The sequence below is a fragment of the Macaca mulatta genome, chromosome 12, assembly GCF_049350105.2.
Source record: "Macaca mulatta isolate MMU2019108-1 chromosome 12, T2T-MMU8v2.0, whole genome shotgun sequence".
Lineage (NCBI taxonomy): Eukaryota > Metazoa > Chordata > Mammalia > Primates > Cercopithecidae > Macaca > Macaca mulatta.
Genome location: NC_133417.1, coordinates 69,755,078 through 69,770,047, shown reverse-complemented (window position 1 = coordinate 69,770,047; position 14,970 = coordinate 69,755,078). Strand labels below are relative to the sequence as shown.

The 14,970-nt window shown below is 38.9% G+C and overlaps 1 protein-coding gene across 36 annotated transcripts in view; it reads left to right on the top strand.

The window, feature by feature from the left end:
* Positions 1 to 932: 932 nt before the first annotated feature.
* COBLL1 (cordon-bleu WH2 repeat protein like 1) overlaps positions 933 to 14,970 on the top strand; it is a 194,058-nt gene continuing 180,020 nt past the window's right edge. For 8 of the 36 annotated variants that reach the window (XM_077956570.1, XM_077956564.1, XM_077956568.1 and 5 more), the window contains exons 1-2: positions 933 to 1,211; positions 1,897 to 1,987. In XM_077956570.1, coding sequence (XP_077812696.1) covers positions 974 to 1,211; positions 1,897 to 1,987 — 329 coding nt within the window. In that variant the 5' untranslated portion in view covers positions 933 to 973. Of the gene's footprint in view, positions 1,459 to 1,709; positions 1,988 to 14,970 lie in introns of those variants that run through there. The other 28 variants (XM_077956594.1, XM_077956592.1, XM_077956590.1 and 25 more) reach the window with 12 other exon arrangements.

Below are 14,970 nucleotides of genomic sequence, written 5' to 3'. Positions count from 1 at the left end.
GCGTATGATAGACAAATGGCACACTGCTAGGTATTTAGTTCAGCAATCTTTTTTGTTGCTGAAATGGATAAACAACTAAAGGAGCATTAAAATCAATTTAATTTTAATACCTGCCAAATGTTATTCTATCAGTGGCTAACACAGGTTTATTACTTGATGTTAGTACTACAACAGAAGTCCCCTGTAGGATGTTCCTTCATGTAAGATCTCTCCATCAGTTTAATCCAAATATGTTTTTAAAACTGTCATTTTAAGTTGATTTCTTAATGTCATATGGTTTTCTGAAAACACATTTTTGGACCCATCAGAATGGCTCGCATCTTAAAACAATTGGCACTTATGAAAAATATAAAATATGTAAATAATTAGGGTGGTGCAAAAGTAATTGCGGTTTTACCATTACTTTTAAAAATGGCAAAAACCGCAGTTACTTTTGCACCAACCTAGTACCTGTCTGTCAGGTGTAAAGAATCATGTAAAAGGCATGCACGTGGATACTAAAACGTTCAAACAAGCACACATCTGTGTCTAATTCCTTTACCCTTGTAAAACTTCCAATAAGTGAATACAATCTATCAGTTAATTCTTAGTTTATAGACTGTCATCAGACATTCTGTTGTCCAGTTCAGAGCTGTTATAGGCTTTTACAAAAAATGCCTCTGAAGACAGGGCAAGCTTAAACCTGCCATCAATTAGAAAGATCTGTGTCACAGGTGCACTTTTAAAAGAATGGCAATCTTAGAGGTCAAGTTAAAAACACAAATTAAAAAAAAAAAAAAAAAACAATCCTGGACGTCGAGGGTCAGACTCCAGGGAGGGCAAGCTGCAGGTCCCACTCTGCGAGTTTCTGTCCTCATTCCGCGGAGGCCCTAATCCTCCCCGCGGATCCTGGCAAGGCAGGTAACCTCCCTTCCCCCACACCTGTCCGGCTCGGGCGCACCAGCCTTCCCCAAGCGCAGCCCTAGCGGTGGGAATGGGAACACCTCGTCTGGGAGCTTCCTTTCGGTTCAGCTTCCCCAGCCGGACCCCAAAGACCCGAAGCCCTGGGGGAAGGAAATTCCAACTCGCTCCCGGCCCACCCCCGCCCCGTTCCTTTCTCCGGCTCGCTGCTTCCCTCGCTCCGATGCCGCCGAGCTCGTCCCCACTTCTGCGCGGCAGTGCTGCACAGGCGGCGGCGAGCTCCCGGACTCCGGGCAGGGAAATGGGGCAGGGTGAGTGAGAGATCGGGCTCCAGCGAGGCCCCCAGCGCCCAGCGAACGCCCGCACCCCGCCCGCGGGACAGGGGAGGCGCTGAGTCGGCCCTGCCCGCGCTGGGCTGAGCCTCGCAGGGGTTGCCGCTTCTCCATTCAAGTCCTGGCTTGAGAGCCGAGCGGCAAGAGCGCGGGCCGGGGGAGGGAAGAGTAGGAGAGGAAGCCGCGAGGGAGAACAGGCGAGCTACTGTCTCCTTTGGGAAAGAACGTAGGAGCCTTGGGTGGGAAAAGAGAGATCAGCCCTTCCAACTTCTCTTAGGGAAAAGTTTTCCCGGGGCGTTTTGTTTGTGCAAACTCGGCCGGAGGAGCCTGGGAGTGCGCTGCCGGCGTGGCGGCGGTGCCCGTGCGCCCGGCCCCGCTCCTCTCCCTCCCCGAGAGGCGCCAAATGGCTACCCAGTAAACCCCACGGGGCGGGGGCTGCAGCGCCGCCGCCTCCTCTGCGGTGCTCTGGGCGCCCGCTAGACCTTGCAGCGACGGCGGCGGCGCCCGCGGGCTGGGAGCCGGGGCCCGCAGGTGGAAGCGCACCCGGGAGGCGGGCCGGCCCGGGCTGGGGCAGCGCGGGCGGGCTCTTGACGCTCAGCCAGCTTCGCTCCGGCCTCGGGAAGGCGTGCGTCCCGCCCTGACCCGCCGGTCTCTCCCACCCCAGCAGTGACGCGCCGCCTGGGAGCTGGAGCCCGCGCAGCGCCCCGCAGGGCGATGGACGGCCGAACCCCGCGCCCGCAGGACGCCCCAGTCGGGTAAGCCCAAAGCGCCGCGCCGCCCCTCACTGGGGAGGGCGAGGACGGCGAGGATAGCGAGGCCTCGGCCATTTCACCTGGCTGGCAACTCGCTGCCCTGCCGGCGGCCTGACTCACTGGCTGTCCTCCACGCGGCCGGGGAGGCTGCTTCCTCCCGGCCTTCTCGGAGGCCGCCCGGGCGGAGGGCTCGGGTCGTTTCTGGTTGCCTTCCTACCGGGGCTGCCCTGGGTTGCTGAAGGCCAGCTGAATGCCAGGAATTGGGTGAGGAGTCCGAGAGCAAAAATTGTAACAAAGGGGCCCTTGTTTGGGCTCTGGGGGAGCGGTGGACGATACCTGTAAGTGAGCTCCTGGGGAGGGAGGGCAAAAGTTTCCTTGGCCATGGGCTGAGACCCAGGCAGGTGAGCAATGCCAAGGTGACTGTAAGGAGTGGGCTTTCTGCAGGCGGTTGGAGGGGGACAGGAGGGTGTGCCAGCTGTCAGCCCGCATGACAGTTCCGGGAGCGAGCGGGGTGCGCGCCTCTGACTGGGGGTGTGTGTGCCTGTGGCCAATTGCTGGTGCCAAAACCCAGGGCAAATCAGATTGCAAACAACTCTACTTTTCTTTTTATCCTCACATGTTTGAGAAGAGAGGAAGGGGCTGTCACATGGTGAGTTAATGTTAAATGAGGCATGTCTTCCTGCCAGATATGCTAATAGTCACCTTGCTAAGCGTTTGAGTAAACAGCAATGAGAACAGGTAGTTCTGCAAGAGATGAAGAAAACCCGAAATTAACCTTGGTCTTGGTAAATAGTTCAGGAGTAACCTGGATGCTAGTTGAGCTTCTGAAGTGGGAAACTCATTTGATGTAGTACAACTTCTTTTCCCCCCAGCGTTAAGTGTTCCTCCAACAGTTTATTTTCTTAGTTAATCTGAACGCAGAAATGCCCAATTGAGAATATGAGCATTCCAGAAATAGAAACGTTAGGGAAAAATCGACGTTGTCACTAATGAATGAGACTTGTACAATTTTCCTGATTTAAGAGTGTAGAAGTCATTTTTCCCTGGAACATGACAGGCGTTTCCTTAGAAGCAAGTCACAGCATGTTTATTCATCAGAGACCATGCGAACATTGGCAGTTGTCTAGAGGAAACATGGAAAAGTCTCAAAGCAACATGACTAATCTAAAAGATATTTAGTATAATTTTTACATAGAGGAAACGTAGTATGTGAATTAATTATTTCATTTTGCTCCAATTAACTTTCTCCTCTCTGCAAATATTCCTCTCGCTGTTGACTTTCATTTCTTTCCCCAGGTTTTTCATTGTTTAAATATTATCATTTCTCCTTACATATATTCTCACATTAGGATGAGTAAAGAAATATATTGGTAGAAAGATATTGAGCATACAAGCAAGATTCCTAAGTGGAGCTGCAGAATTATGTGAATTGACGAGACAGCTGTCAGGATACTGAAATGTATTCAGGGATTGCAAAATAAAATAGAATTAAATCGGGTTTGGAAATGGATTAGGTTAAGGTACTTTCAAAAACAAGAAAGAAAAACATACCTGCTTTCACAAAATACACCCATGGGTGTTCAGAAGTCACTGGGGACTTTAAGTAAATAGGTGAGGTCAGGTGGCTCTGTGTTGAAGAAACAGAAAAACACTTTTTGCTGGCAAGCATAACTATAGTAAGAACCTTCCGACTTTACTCTTGGTATTTTATTTTAATGTAGAGACGAGGTCTTGCTATGTTGCCTAGGCTGATCTCAAACCCCTGGCTTCAAGCAATCCTCTAACCTTGGCTTCCCAAAATGTTAGGATTACCAGTGTGAGCCAGTGCGCCCAGCCACTTTTGAGAATTTAAAGGTTAAACTGATAAGTTATTTGCTTAAAAAGGAAGTACAAAAGAGCTTTATCTAATTTGTCAAACATCTTTAAAGGACTTTTGCCCTCCCCTTTTCAAATTTAAGTAGGGAAAATGTGTCAACACCTTATCTAAAATAACACAGTAGTTCTATCATTTTACCTGACATTATTCTATTCAGAGAAGTGATCATTACCTGAAAAATATCAACATTAAAAAATTACCTCTCTACTTCATTTGTCTTCTTTCACTTGTCTAACTTGTCCTTTGGCATATGCCTGTCATATAAGATTTGTTGAATATTTAATATTCAGTATTGCCTCTGTTCTTTCTCAAAAACCCAGAATATAAAAGGTTTAAATTGGGGGAGAAATATCTAGACAAGGATATTTTGGAGGTGGCAGGCAGCAATCTTAATATGTTATAATTGTTAGGTTTTGGAGGAAAATTTCTTGCTATAAAACTGACTAATTATATCATAACTCATAACTTTAATAGACAATGAAGCCTAGTTTAGTCTTTATCCTTGGATATTACTGTTGGAAAGAATTCCTCTGTAATTTTCCAAGTTTTACATTGTTGTAACATGTCATTTTAACATAGCACCAAGTTTTGTTCTCCACATTTTATAAATGAGACTCTGAAGCTCAGAAACACTGAGTGAGTGTGTTGAAGTCCCAGCAAATTAGTAGTAAAACCAGAAGAAAAACTCTTAAGTGCCTAGTTCATTTTGTTAATTGCTTTTAATCTTTTCTTGACCATGGTATGATATAACAATCTACATTTTAACAGATAACTTATATTTAACCATTACTTCTGTAATATTTTAATACATTTCAGGAAAAATGTAGTTAATATCCTTATCCTCACTTTTATTAATTCTATGATAAATTAGCCCATTCGGGGAATGATTGATTATTTTAGGAAAATAAAATAGTATTATGGCCTCTCCGCTGCTGCTTTTTCTTTGAAACATTCTAAATAATAATTGTAACATCAAAAGGGATAGTTTGAAGGTTTTTTGGTGCCTTCCCGCATTTAACTCGCATTTAGCGTTCTACGACATTGTGAGTTATGTGGGTTGGGTGTCATTTTCTTTTCAGTGGAAGCGACGGTGCAAAGAAATAGTGGCTGCCTTAGGGTGTGTGCTGGTGAAATCCCTGCCTTGAAAGGGTCTGATACTGTGGTCATCTTGAATGTCTTTCATTTTGGCCTCCATTGTACTGCTTTAATCCCTTACCATTCTAGATTAGATCCCTTTCTTTTGAGACAGGGTGGAGTCTTGCTATGTTGCCCAGGCTGACCTTGACCTCTTGGGCCCAAGTAATCCTCCCACCTCAGCCTCCTGAGTAGCTGAGACTACAGTCACAAGCCACTGTGCCTGGCTTTAGATCCCTTTCTTAATATCATGCAGAAGTATCCACTTTATATTTGTTGTTCTGTATCTTATGGGCTTCTTTTTGGCATTTGTTTTGAGGCTAAGAGTTCAGATGTCAAAAGACATTGAGTCACAACAGTTTCGGTTTTCCTTTGAGCAAAAAGTTTGCATGCAACTTTATATATATTCAAATGTGATATGTACATTCTTATATATTTACATATTTTATGTATACTATACATATACATACATAGATACTCCTATCTAATTCGTGTGTGTGTTTTCATATGTATGTGAAAGTTGACTGGCTTAACTTGCATAGTGATCTAGATGAAAAATGATAAATCATTTTTATATTTGTTTCTACGAAGTGGAAATCCTAGGTTGGTTTGCGTTTTTTTGTAGAGAGCAACACTGTTGGAGACCCTTGTTGGAAAATTGAAATGCTGCATTGGAAAAGAGAGTGATAGCCAAAAGTGATTTCCTTCTCTAACGTGGATATCCAATTAGTAAAGTTATTTAAGTTTCCTATATTAGTACTTAGTAAAGTGACATTAATCTCTTAGAAAAAGCAACATGATTGCTGACATCAACTTGGGTGCTTATCTTTGGAACTAGTGCTTACGTTCTTTACTTACCCAGATATGCTTTACAAAAAAAAATCCTTCGAAATTTAAATGTCAAAAGCTTAATTGACCTTGCTCCTGAGGATCTTAATATTTTGATTCTGAAGTACATTTTCAGGAATGTACAAGGGGGACAAAAGCTCTCTATCATTTTGCAGCTTTGGAGCTATGGGGTTAATTGAAGGCATATGAAAAATTAAAGAATGATGTAACAGCTGCTTTCTTAAGCTTTCGTAGGGGAGTGTTATTGGTTCTAAAGTTTCCCTGTGTGAACTGAGTTCTTGAATACTTAGAAGTTAAGTGACTTTTCTGAAGTTTCAACATGAGAGTCATCTGGGGTGCTTTCACACTAATTCTTGGGCTCTCACACCCCCGCCCATTCTGATTTTAATTCTCCTGGTCTGGGACCAGGGGATGGCTAGTTTTAAAATGCTGCTCAGGTGATTGTAGTGTGTGACCAGATTTGAGAATCATTGATTAAGTAGATATCAACAGCTAACATGGAGCTGATGCCAAAAAGAGAATAGAGGCTGTTACTAATCATTTGTAAGGAACTCAAGATTGTAACTTTAGCATTATTTTGCCTTTTGAAAGATTCCATGTAGGTGCTTTACAGTATTATTTTTAAAGCTTTTGCTACTTCTTTTTGAATAAGTATATTAACTTCATTTTACAGTGAATGAAACTGAGGATCAGAGAGCTTAATTAACACATTGAAGGTCATACAACTCTAAGGAATGGAAGATTATTAGAAACAAGCTCTGATTCCAAACCTATGCTTTTCATAGGGCTATGTTTTCTACCATGGATTATACTGAATGGCTAAAAATGATTTTTATTTAAAGTGGCCTTATAAAAGCATTATCTTGATTCTTTTTAAAATCATGTTTATATTTTATATTTAAAAACTACAAATTTCAATGCATATAAAATGTCTAGCATTTAAAAGGAGATTAAATATTGGATTATGTCTTCAAAGTAATGTGTAACATATTCCTGTGTTTGGTATGATGTAATTTAACTCATAGTAAACTGGCATTTTTTTTCATCATATGACAAAGTCTATACTTATTTTTTGATATTAGGCAGCTATTAAATGTGTAATAATATTTCAAAAGTAGGATTTTTGATTACTGAATAAGAAAAATGAAATTATTTGTTAAAACAGTGCAATACTTGTCCTTCAAAATCAGATTATCTCTACATGAATTAGAGGATATTGAATAACAATATTATGACCTTATATTTTTGGTTTATATTTAACCATTAACTCTGTAATATTTTAATACATTTCAGGAAAAACGTAGTTGATATCCTTATCCTCACTTTTATTAATTCTATGATAAATTAGCCCATTCGGGGAATGATTGATTGTTTTAGGAAAATAAAATAGTTTTATGGCCTCTCAGCTGCTGCTTTTTCTTTGAAACATTCTAAATAATAATTGTAACATCAAAAGGGATAGTTTGAAGTTTTTTTGGTGCCTTCACACATTTAACTCGTATTTAGTGTTCTACAACATTGTGAGTTATATGGGTTGGGTGTCATTGAAATGCCAGATGTGTTAATATAATAATAAATGCCAAACTTCATGTTATTAAGACAACTACTTTTAATTAATCAGTCAAAAACTCCTGAACCCTTACTTTATATAAAACACATTTTTCTAGGCACTGGGAAATAGCCTTCTAATCTTAAGAGCTTCACTACAGAAATTATATGTATCTGTAGGAATAAAAGGAACATGATATTAGTGTATAAATGATACTTTGTTACTGGCTTAAAACATTATGTCTATGCTTATAATTTAAAATGCAACAGCCTAACTCATGGGTCAGCAAACTATGGTCTAGCCAACTATGTCCTGAAAGTCAAAACAGCCCTCTACCTGCTTTTTTCCCCCTTTTTTCTCCTTTTTTTTTTTTTTTAAATTGTGGTAAAATATGCATAGCATAAAATTTACCATCTTAACCATTTTTAACTGCATGGTCATTGGTGTTAACGCACATTCATATTGTTGAACCATCACCACCATCCATCATTATAACTCCTTCATCTGGCAAAACTGAAACTCTAAACCCATTAAACAGTAATGTCCCCATTCAACTTTCTCCAGCCCCCCAACAACCACCATTCTTCTTTGTCTCTATGATTTTGACTACTCTAGGTACCTCTTACAAGTGAGGTCAAAGTCTGTCTTTTTTTGACTGGCTTATTTCACGTAATGTCATACGTGTTGTAGTATGTATCAGTACTTTATTTCTTTTTATAGCTGAATAATATTCCATTGTATGTATAGACCACATTTTGCTTATCTATTCATCCGTAAGTGGATATTTGGGTTGCGTTCACATTTTAGTTATTGTGAATAGTGCTGTTGCTATGAATAAGGGTATACAAATACTTCTTGAAGACCCTGCTTTCAGTTCTTTTGGGTATGTTGTTAGAAAGGCTGGATCATATAGCAGTTTTATTTATTTATTTTGAAGAACTGCCGTACTGTTTGTTTGTTTGTTTGTTTACAGTGGTTGTATCATTTTATATTCTCACCAAAAGTACACGAGGTTCCAATTTCTCTTCACCAATTTTTATGTTATGGAGCTCCCCCCCCACTTCCCTGTAGCTGCTATCCTAATGGGTATGTGGTAGTATCTCATTGCATGTTTGATTCCTGTTTCCCTAACGTGTAGTTATTTGGAATACCTTTTCGTTGGCCATTTGTAAATCATCTTTGGAGAAATGTCTGTTCAAGTCCTTTGTTTTTCAATCTGTTTGTTTTAATTCTGTCTATATTCCGGATGTTAATCTGCTATCCTCCACCTGTATTTATAGAGTTTTACTGGCAAACAGCCACCCATGCTCATTTGCATATTATTCTCCAACTGCTTTCACATTATAGTTGAATAGTCCAGATAAAGACCATATGGCCTGCCAAGCTAAAAATATTTGCCCTCTGGCTCTATACAGACAAAGTTTGCTGACCCACTGGCCTAATTTATAAGATCAGTAAATTAACTAGTCATTGTTTAATTAAAAATTTATTGTATACAGGAGACTTCTAAGTATGAACTGAAATGTCGGTTAAAACAAAATTATTTATTATCTGTATGGAGTGAAATATATCTTATACTAGAGGATTTTGCAGAATGGAGATTGGTGATTGATTCCTTTTTCAAGTAAAGACTAGACTTGGCTGTTGGCAAACATTTTAGACTTTTAACATTTATAAGATATTAGAATATATTTTAAAGAGAATTCCAGACTTCTGTGCCAGAGAAACTTTAGAAAAAATGACTGATATAATTAAGAAGATATTTAGAAACAAATGTGCATAGGAGGAAATGGACCGAAGGTGGAAGGAGTTCCTATCTAGTTTTTTGAGTCTAAAAGTCAAAATGTCTTTATAATTTCCAGCAAGTATTTTTATTGTTGTTCAAGATACTTCATGTACTCAAGCTTTTGGTGTTCTAACATTAGTATGATAGTTGTTATGAGATTTTTTTTATGACTTTGCTTTGCTAAAATTTTCCCCCCATCTGCTACAGTAAAAACAAACTAAAAGTATGAGAGAAAGAAGTTTCCCATGACTATTTATAAAAGGCCAAACGTCTTCAGTTTTGCATACAAACTTCATATCTGAGGAATGAATCCTTTGGAAAAGATTCTCAAAGATTGGCTAGTCTTTAGAAAAATGGTAGAGTGAGCATGGGTAATTTATTTCATATAATTTAAGTTCACTGTGCTGTTTATAAATTTAAATATTTTAAAACCGTTGACTTTAGATGTAAGAAATCTGTGGAGTTGAATTTTGGAGCATTTTGGCAAAGTGCTTTAATTGGAATTGTCATCTCAGTATGAAGGCAGCAAAGAATGTAAAGGCAGGAGATATGGCCTATTAAGCTCAACTCATAGAAAGTTGAAAACTTAGTTCTATTTGTAGCTTGTAGCTATTTATTTATTTATTTATTTTTGAGACAGGGTCTTGCTCTGTGGCCCAGGCTGGAGTGCAGTGGCACAATCTCAGCTTATTGCAGCCTCTGCCTTCTGGGCTGCAGTGATCCCCTCACCTCAGCCTCCCGAGTAGCTGGGATTACAGGCATGTGCCACCATGCCCAGCTAATTTTTGTACTTTTTGGAGAGATGTTGTCCAGGCTGGTCTCAACCTCCTGGCCTCAAGAGATCCTCTCACCTCAGCCTCCTAAAGTGCTGAGATTACAGACATGATCCACAGTGCCGGGCTTGTAGTGTGTGTGTGTGTGTGTCTTTTTTTTTTTTTTTGAGATGGAGTTTCACTCTCGTTGCCCAGGCTGGAGTGCAACGGCGAGATCTCGGCTCACCGCAACCTCCATCTCCCAGTTTCAAGCAATTCTCCTACCTCAGCCTCCTGAGTAGCTGGGATTACAAGCACGCACCACCATGCCCGGCTAATTTTGTAGTTTTAGTAGTGACGAAGTTTCTCCTTGTTGGTCAGGCTGGTCTGAAACTCCTGTCCTCAGGTGATCCGCCCGCCTCGGCAAAAGTGCTGGAATTACAGGTGTGAGCCACCGTGCCTGGCCATTTGTTGGGCCATTTGTAGTTTTTAATTCCTCAATTGAAATCAGAGCTATATAAACAATTATTATTTGTAATATAAACAATTATTTTTTAAAAGTATGGTTTAATAGGACAGAGGTTTTCTTTTGTAATGACTTCAGGCTTGTAGAAAATTCCTTTGGACATAAAGGTGTAAAAATACCATATATTTGAGAATAGTCAAAGTGTTTCAGAAGCAAACCTCTGAAGTGTGGTTGAATAAAAGCTGAGTTATAGTAGTTTGGGTTCAAAATATGGTTGTACTTATAAAATCTGATGTTTTAAAATATGGTGTGTAGGTTGACTTTAAATAGGATTGAATGCTAAGGCATCGGAATATATCTTTAAAATAATATTAATCATTAGAAAAATTACATTGATTCTCAGTGTGATTAATTTGAGGGATTAACACCAAGTAGTTGGTAGGCATTCTGGTGTATTTTTAAAAATTAAATATACCTTTTTACCTTATAGCCTAAAGTAAAGCTTTACAGCATAGCTTCTGTAATTACAACAACATGTGTTTGTAAGGAAGTAGAGTTAAGATGCTCAAATCTAGGTGAGACATTTATCTACAGTCCTTGAGGATTCCAGCTCTCAAATCTGCCTTCATGCACATGCACACATAGTATTTCTGGAGAAATGGAATCGAGGAAGTATTAGATGATCCCAAGGGGAGTAGCGGGGGCTGAAGCCAAAGTTTTAATAGCTACCACAGTTGTGTATTGATTGAGATGTGCTGGAAAAACAGGAAATTGAGCTGCTAAACGGGAAAATGACTACTATCCTACCATTCCCAGACCTGATTGGATGTGCCACAGTTTCTAGGCCTGTTAGCCATAATCAAGATAATTACAGGAGTCATTGAATTCATTTTCTCCTTTATGCTAAGATGAATGCAAGTTACACACAAAATGGAAGCCTCCGAGGGTAGAGCAACTCTTTCTCTTTTTTTATGCCTGATAGTCACTTGCTGTATCACTGCTTTAATAGAATTAGGAGAGAGACAGGGTCACTATCTTATAGGACAGTATCTGTATTTCCTGGTCTATGGCAGCTCCTATAATTCTCAGGTATCCGTGATTCAGTTATTGGTGGCAAACTCCTGAGCAAACTGTCGTACCACACTGTGGGGGTGAGTTCTTCCTGTCTTTTGCTCCTACATAAGATGTGGTGTTCCCCATTTCCAGATAGCAGCTAGGTGCTTTAACTTAAAGCAAAAAAAAAAATACTGTTTCTGTGCTTCAGGAGAGCAAAGCTGAAAGTGGTAGAAAAAAACATCAGCAGGTGAAACGAATGTTTAAATTTTATTTATTTCTGCTAGATAACGTAAGTAAAATTTAAATGATCCCTACTAGGTAATTTAAATAAAATTTAATAACATTTTAAATGTTAAAATAAAAATTATTTTTATTTTTTAAATTATTTTTTGAGACAGAGTCTCACTCTGTTGCCCAGGCTGGAGTGCAGCGGCTTGCTCTCAGTTCACTGTAACCTCTGCCTCCCAGGTTCAAGTGATTCTCCTGTCTCAGCCTCCCGAGTAGCTGAGACTACAGGCATGCACCACCATGCCTGGCTAATTTTTGTATTTTTAATAGAGACGGTGTTTCATCTGGTGGCCAGGCTGATCTCGAACTCCTGACCTTGGGTGATCCCCCTGCCTTGGCCTCCCAAAATGCTGGGATTACAGGCATGAGCCACTGTGCCCTGCCAAAAATAAAATAAAATTTTCAATGTTCGTGATCCTATGATATCAGTCTTTTCAGTTTCCTCTTTCTCTGAAAGTAGGTAAACTTTATTGTGATTATTATCTATGAACTTTGTTCCTCCCTTTAGGAAAGTGAGATTTGACTTTGATTGAACGAAAAATATTTAATGCTAGTAATCTGAAAAGAGGAAATATACTCATTTTTCCTCTCACATTTGAATTGGGATGAGTTTTATATCTAGAATCTATTCCACTTTCTAGTTCACTTCACTTTACCATACATCATTTTGAAATACAATCTGATCTGAAACAAACAATATTCAAGAGTAATTCACACCATAGGTTTGTGATTCTATGTAGAAATATGTAGGAAATTCACTCTTAGATGACGCTAGGAAAATGTAGTCCTGAAGTTTGTGCTGGTATCCTTGTGAAACCTAGAAACATATTTCCAACACTAATTTAGTTACACGGTTATAAGTTATATAATCTTAAATTTATTTAGGAGAATTTTTACAGCTTTCTAATCAAATTCAAGATTCATATATATATGTGGGATGCAACACTTTGAGATTTGAGATTTTCATTTTTTGTGTATCATTTAGGACACTAAGGTTATGCATGTTTGAATTAGTGGCAGTTCTAAAAATTATCTGAGGATTTTGAATATTTACTATACTTTTTGATAACCCAAATCCATTCTTTTTTGTTGACAGCAGTGGGGTGTTTGAATGTCTTGGATTTGGGACATTCACAGTTTCCGTATATTACTATAAAGCGTAGGTAAGGTAGAGACCAAGTTTCTGTTATCCCATGGATATTTGGAAGGGTTTGAACACAAAGGTACCACAAATACCAGTGGTATTAAAGGAATAGCCTTGCGGCACCAAGAAATACAGTTTAGGATGCAGGGAGTGAGTAGTACAGTGAAATGATTTAATTCCATGATCAGCATCTTTTACTTCTACTTTTACAGAGGAACTCATCTCAGCTTAGTTGCCACTCGGTGGCTGAACCATTGTGGATGGTTTTGTACTTGTCATCACCGTGGCCCTAGGACTCTCTTTTTTCAGAATGTGGATCTATGTCACACCAGTATGGACCTATGTCAAACATTCTTATGGAAGTGGAAGGAGTGCAAGAAAAGGAGGAGACACTTTAGGATTTGAGAAGGGAGATGTTTTTATTCCTAAATCTTAGAGAACCAGCCAGCTTCTTAAATTTGACACTTCTAATTAAATAGTTTTCATTGTTATATGCAGCTGAAGCTCTATAATTGGTTATCTCAAGAAAAATATTTTAAAGTATTTATATTCAAAATAAAATGGAAAAATCTGGGAGATTTGGGGTAATACCCCATTCATATACAATTTTATTTTTCATTTATATTTAAATATATTATTTTTCAGTTGTGTATATGATATATATTTCTTTCTTTTCCCTTTGCCCTGTGTGATCTGCTTATGTATTTACACTACTGCTTCATGGAAAAAAATTAAATTTCATGGAGTTCTCTTCAAGGAGAGAATTTTATTTTTTATTTTTTGCTTTGGTTAGCTAAGTAGATGCATGCTTTGCTAAATGGAAATGGAAGAATAATTGTGTTTTTATTTGGGGATGTGGATGAAGATGAAAGAAGAAAACAAGCAAAATATATTCAGTGGGTGGGAAAATAAAAGCAGAGCAGTTTCTGATGGTAGAAGAAGAGGCAGCTGTGCTAATGCTGGGCTGTATTGCCACTAAACAAGCAGTTTGAAGGCTTTGATCACTTGTATTCACTTTGTAACTCGGGTACTGTTTGTGGAACACTTCTGTGATCTTAGGTTATTATGAAGTGTTTTCTGCCAAAGACTATATATAACCCCTTCAAAAGTACCCTATCTGATTGTGGGGGAAAATATTTCGTCCAAAATTAAATGGATGGTTGTGCCAACGACAGTTCTTTACAATGGGATTTATGGGCCATGTTATTTATTCGTTATTTTTCTAATAGGCAACATATTCAAATGTCACAAAAAGCAAAAGAGCAAAATGACAAAACGGTGAGACATCTCCTTCTAGCATCTTGGTTCCTGTCACCCATTTCTTTCCCAGAGGCAAAAAGTGTTATGAGTACTTTTGAATCCTGGTAGCATTCTAAACTAGCACTGTCCAATGGAAATATAAGCCACAAATGCAATTTTAAATATTTTAGGAGCCACATTAAAAAATTAATGTAAATAACATATTACATGACACATGGTTATATGATTCGAAGTCTTTCAAAACAATAAAGTTGTCTTTAGCAAAAAAAATTTTATACCAAGTCAGATTTGAAATGTAAATTAATTCCATTAAAATGTCAGTTTCTTAGTCACACTAGCCACATCTCAGTTGCTCAAGAGCCTCATGTGCGTAGTGGCTACTGTACGGTTAGTGCATCTCCTTATATTCATGAGCCAGTGTGTGTACGTATATAGTTTCTCCCTTTTTTATACACATTGAGTGCTGCTTCATACATTTCTTTTTTACTTAACAATCTACTTTGTAATTACTCCATTTTATTACATAAAGAGCTTTATTTTTTTCCTAGCTATGTATTATATCTTTGTAGGGATGAATTTTAATTTATATAACCAGTCTCCTATTGATAGATATTTAGGTTTATTCCCCTCACTCACCCTTTGCTACTGAGTTGTCATTTTAATAACCTTTATGCAGTTTACAATTTGTTGTGAAACCCTAAAAGGAAAAGGCCATATTCTTTATTGCTTCTTTTGTGTAATTTGCAGGGTTTAATATCATTTCCACAGATACCTAGAAACAATGATCAGTTATTGTATAGGTGGTATTTGAGTTTGTGTGAACTCA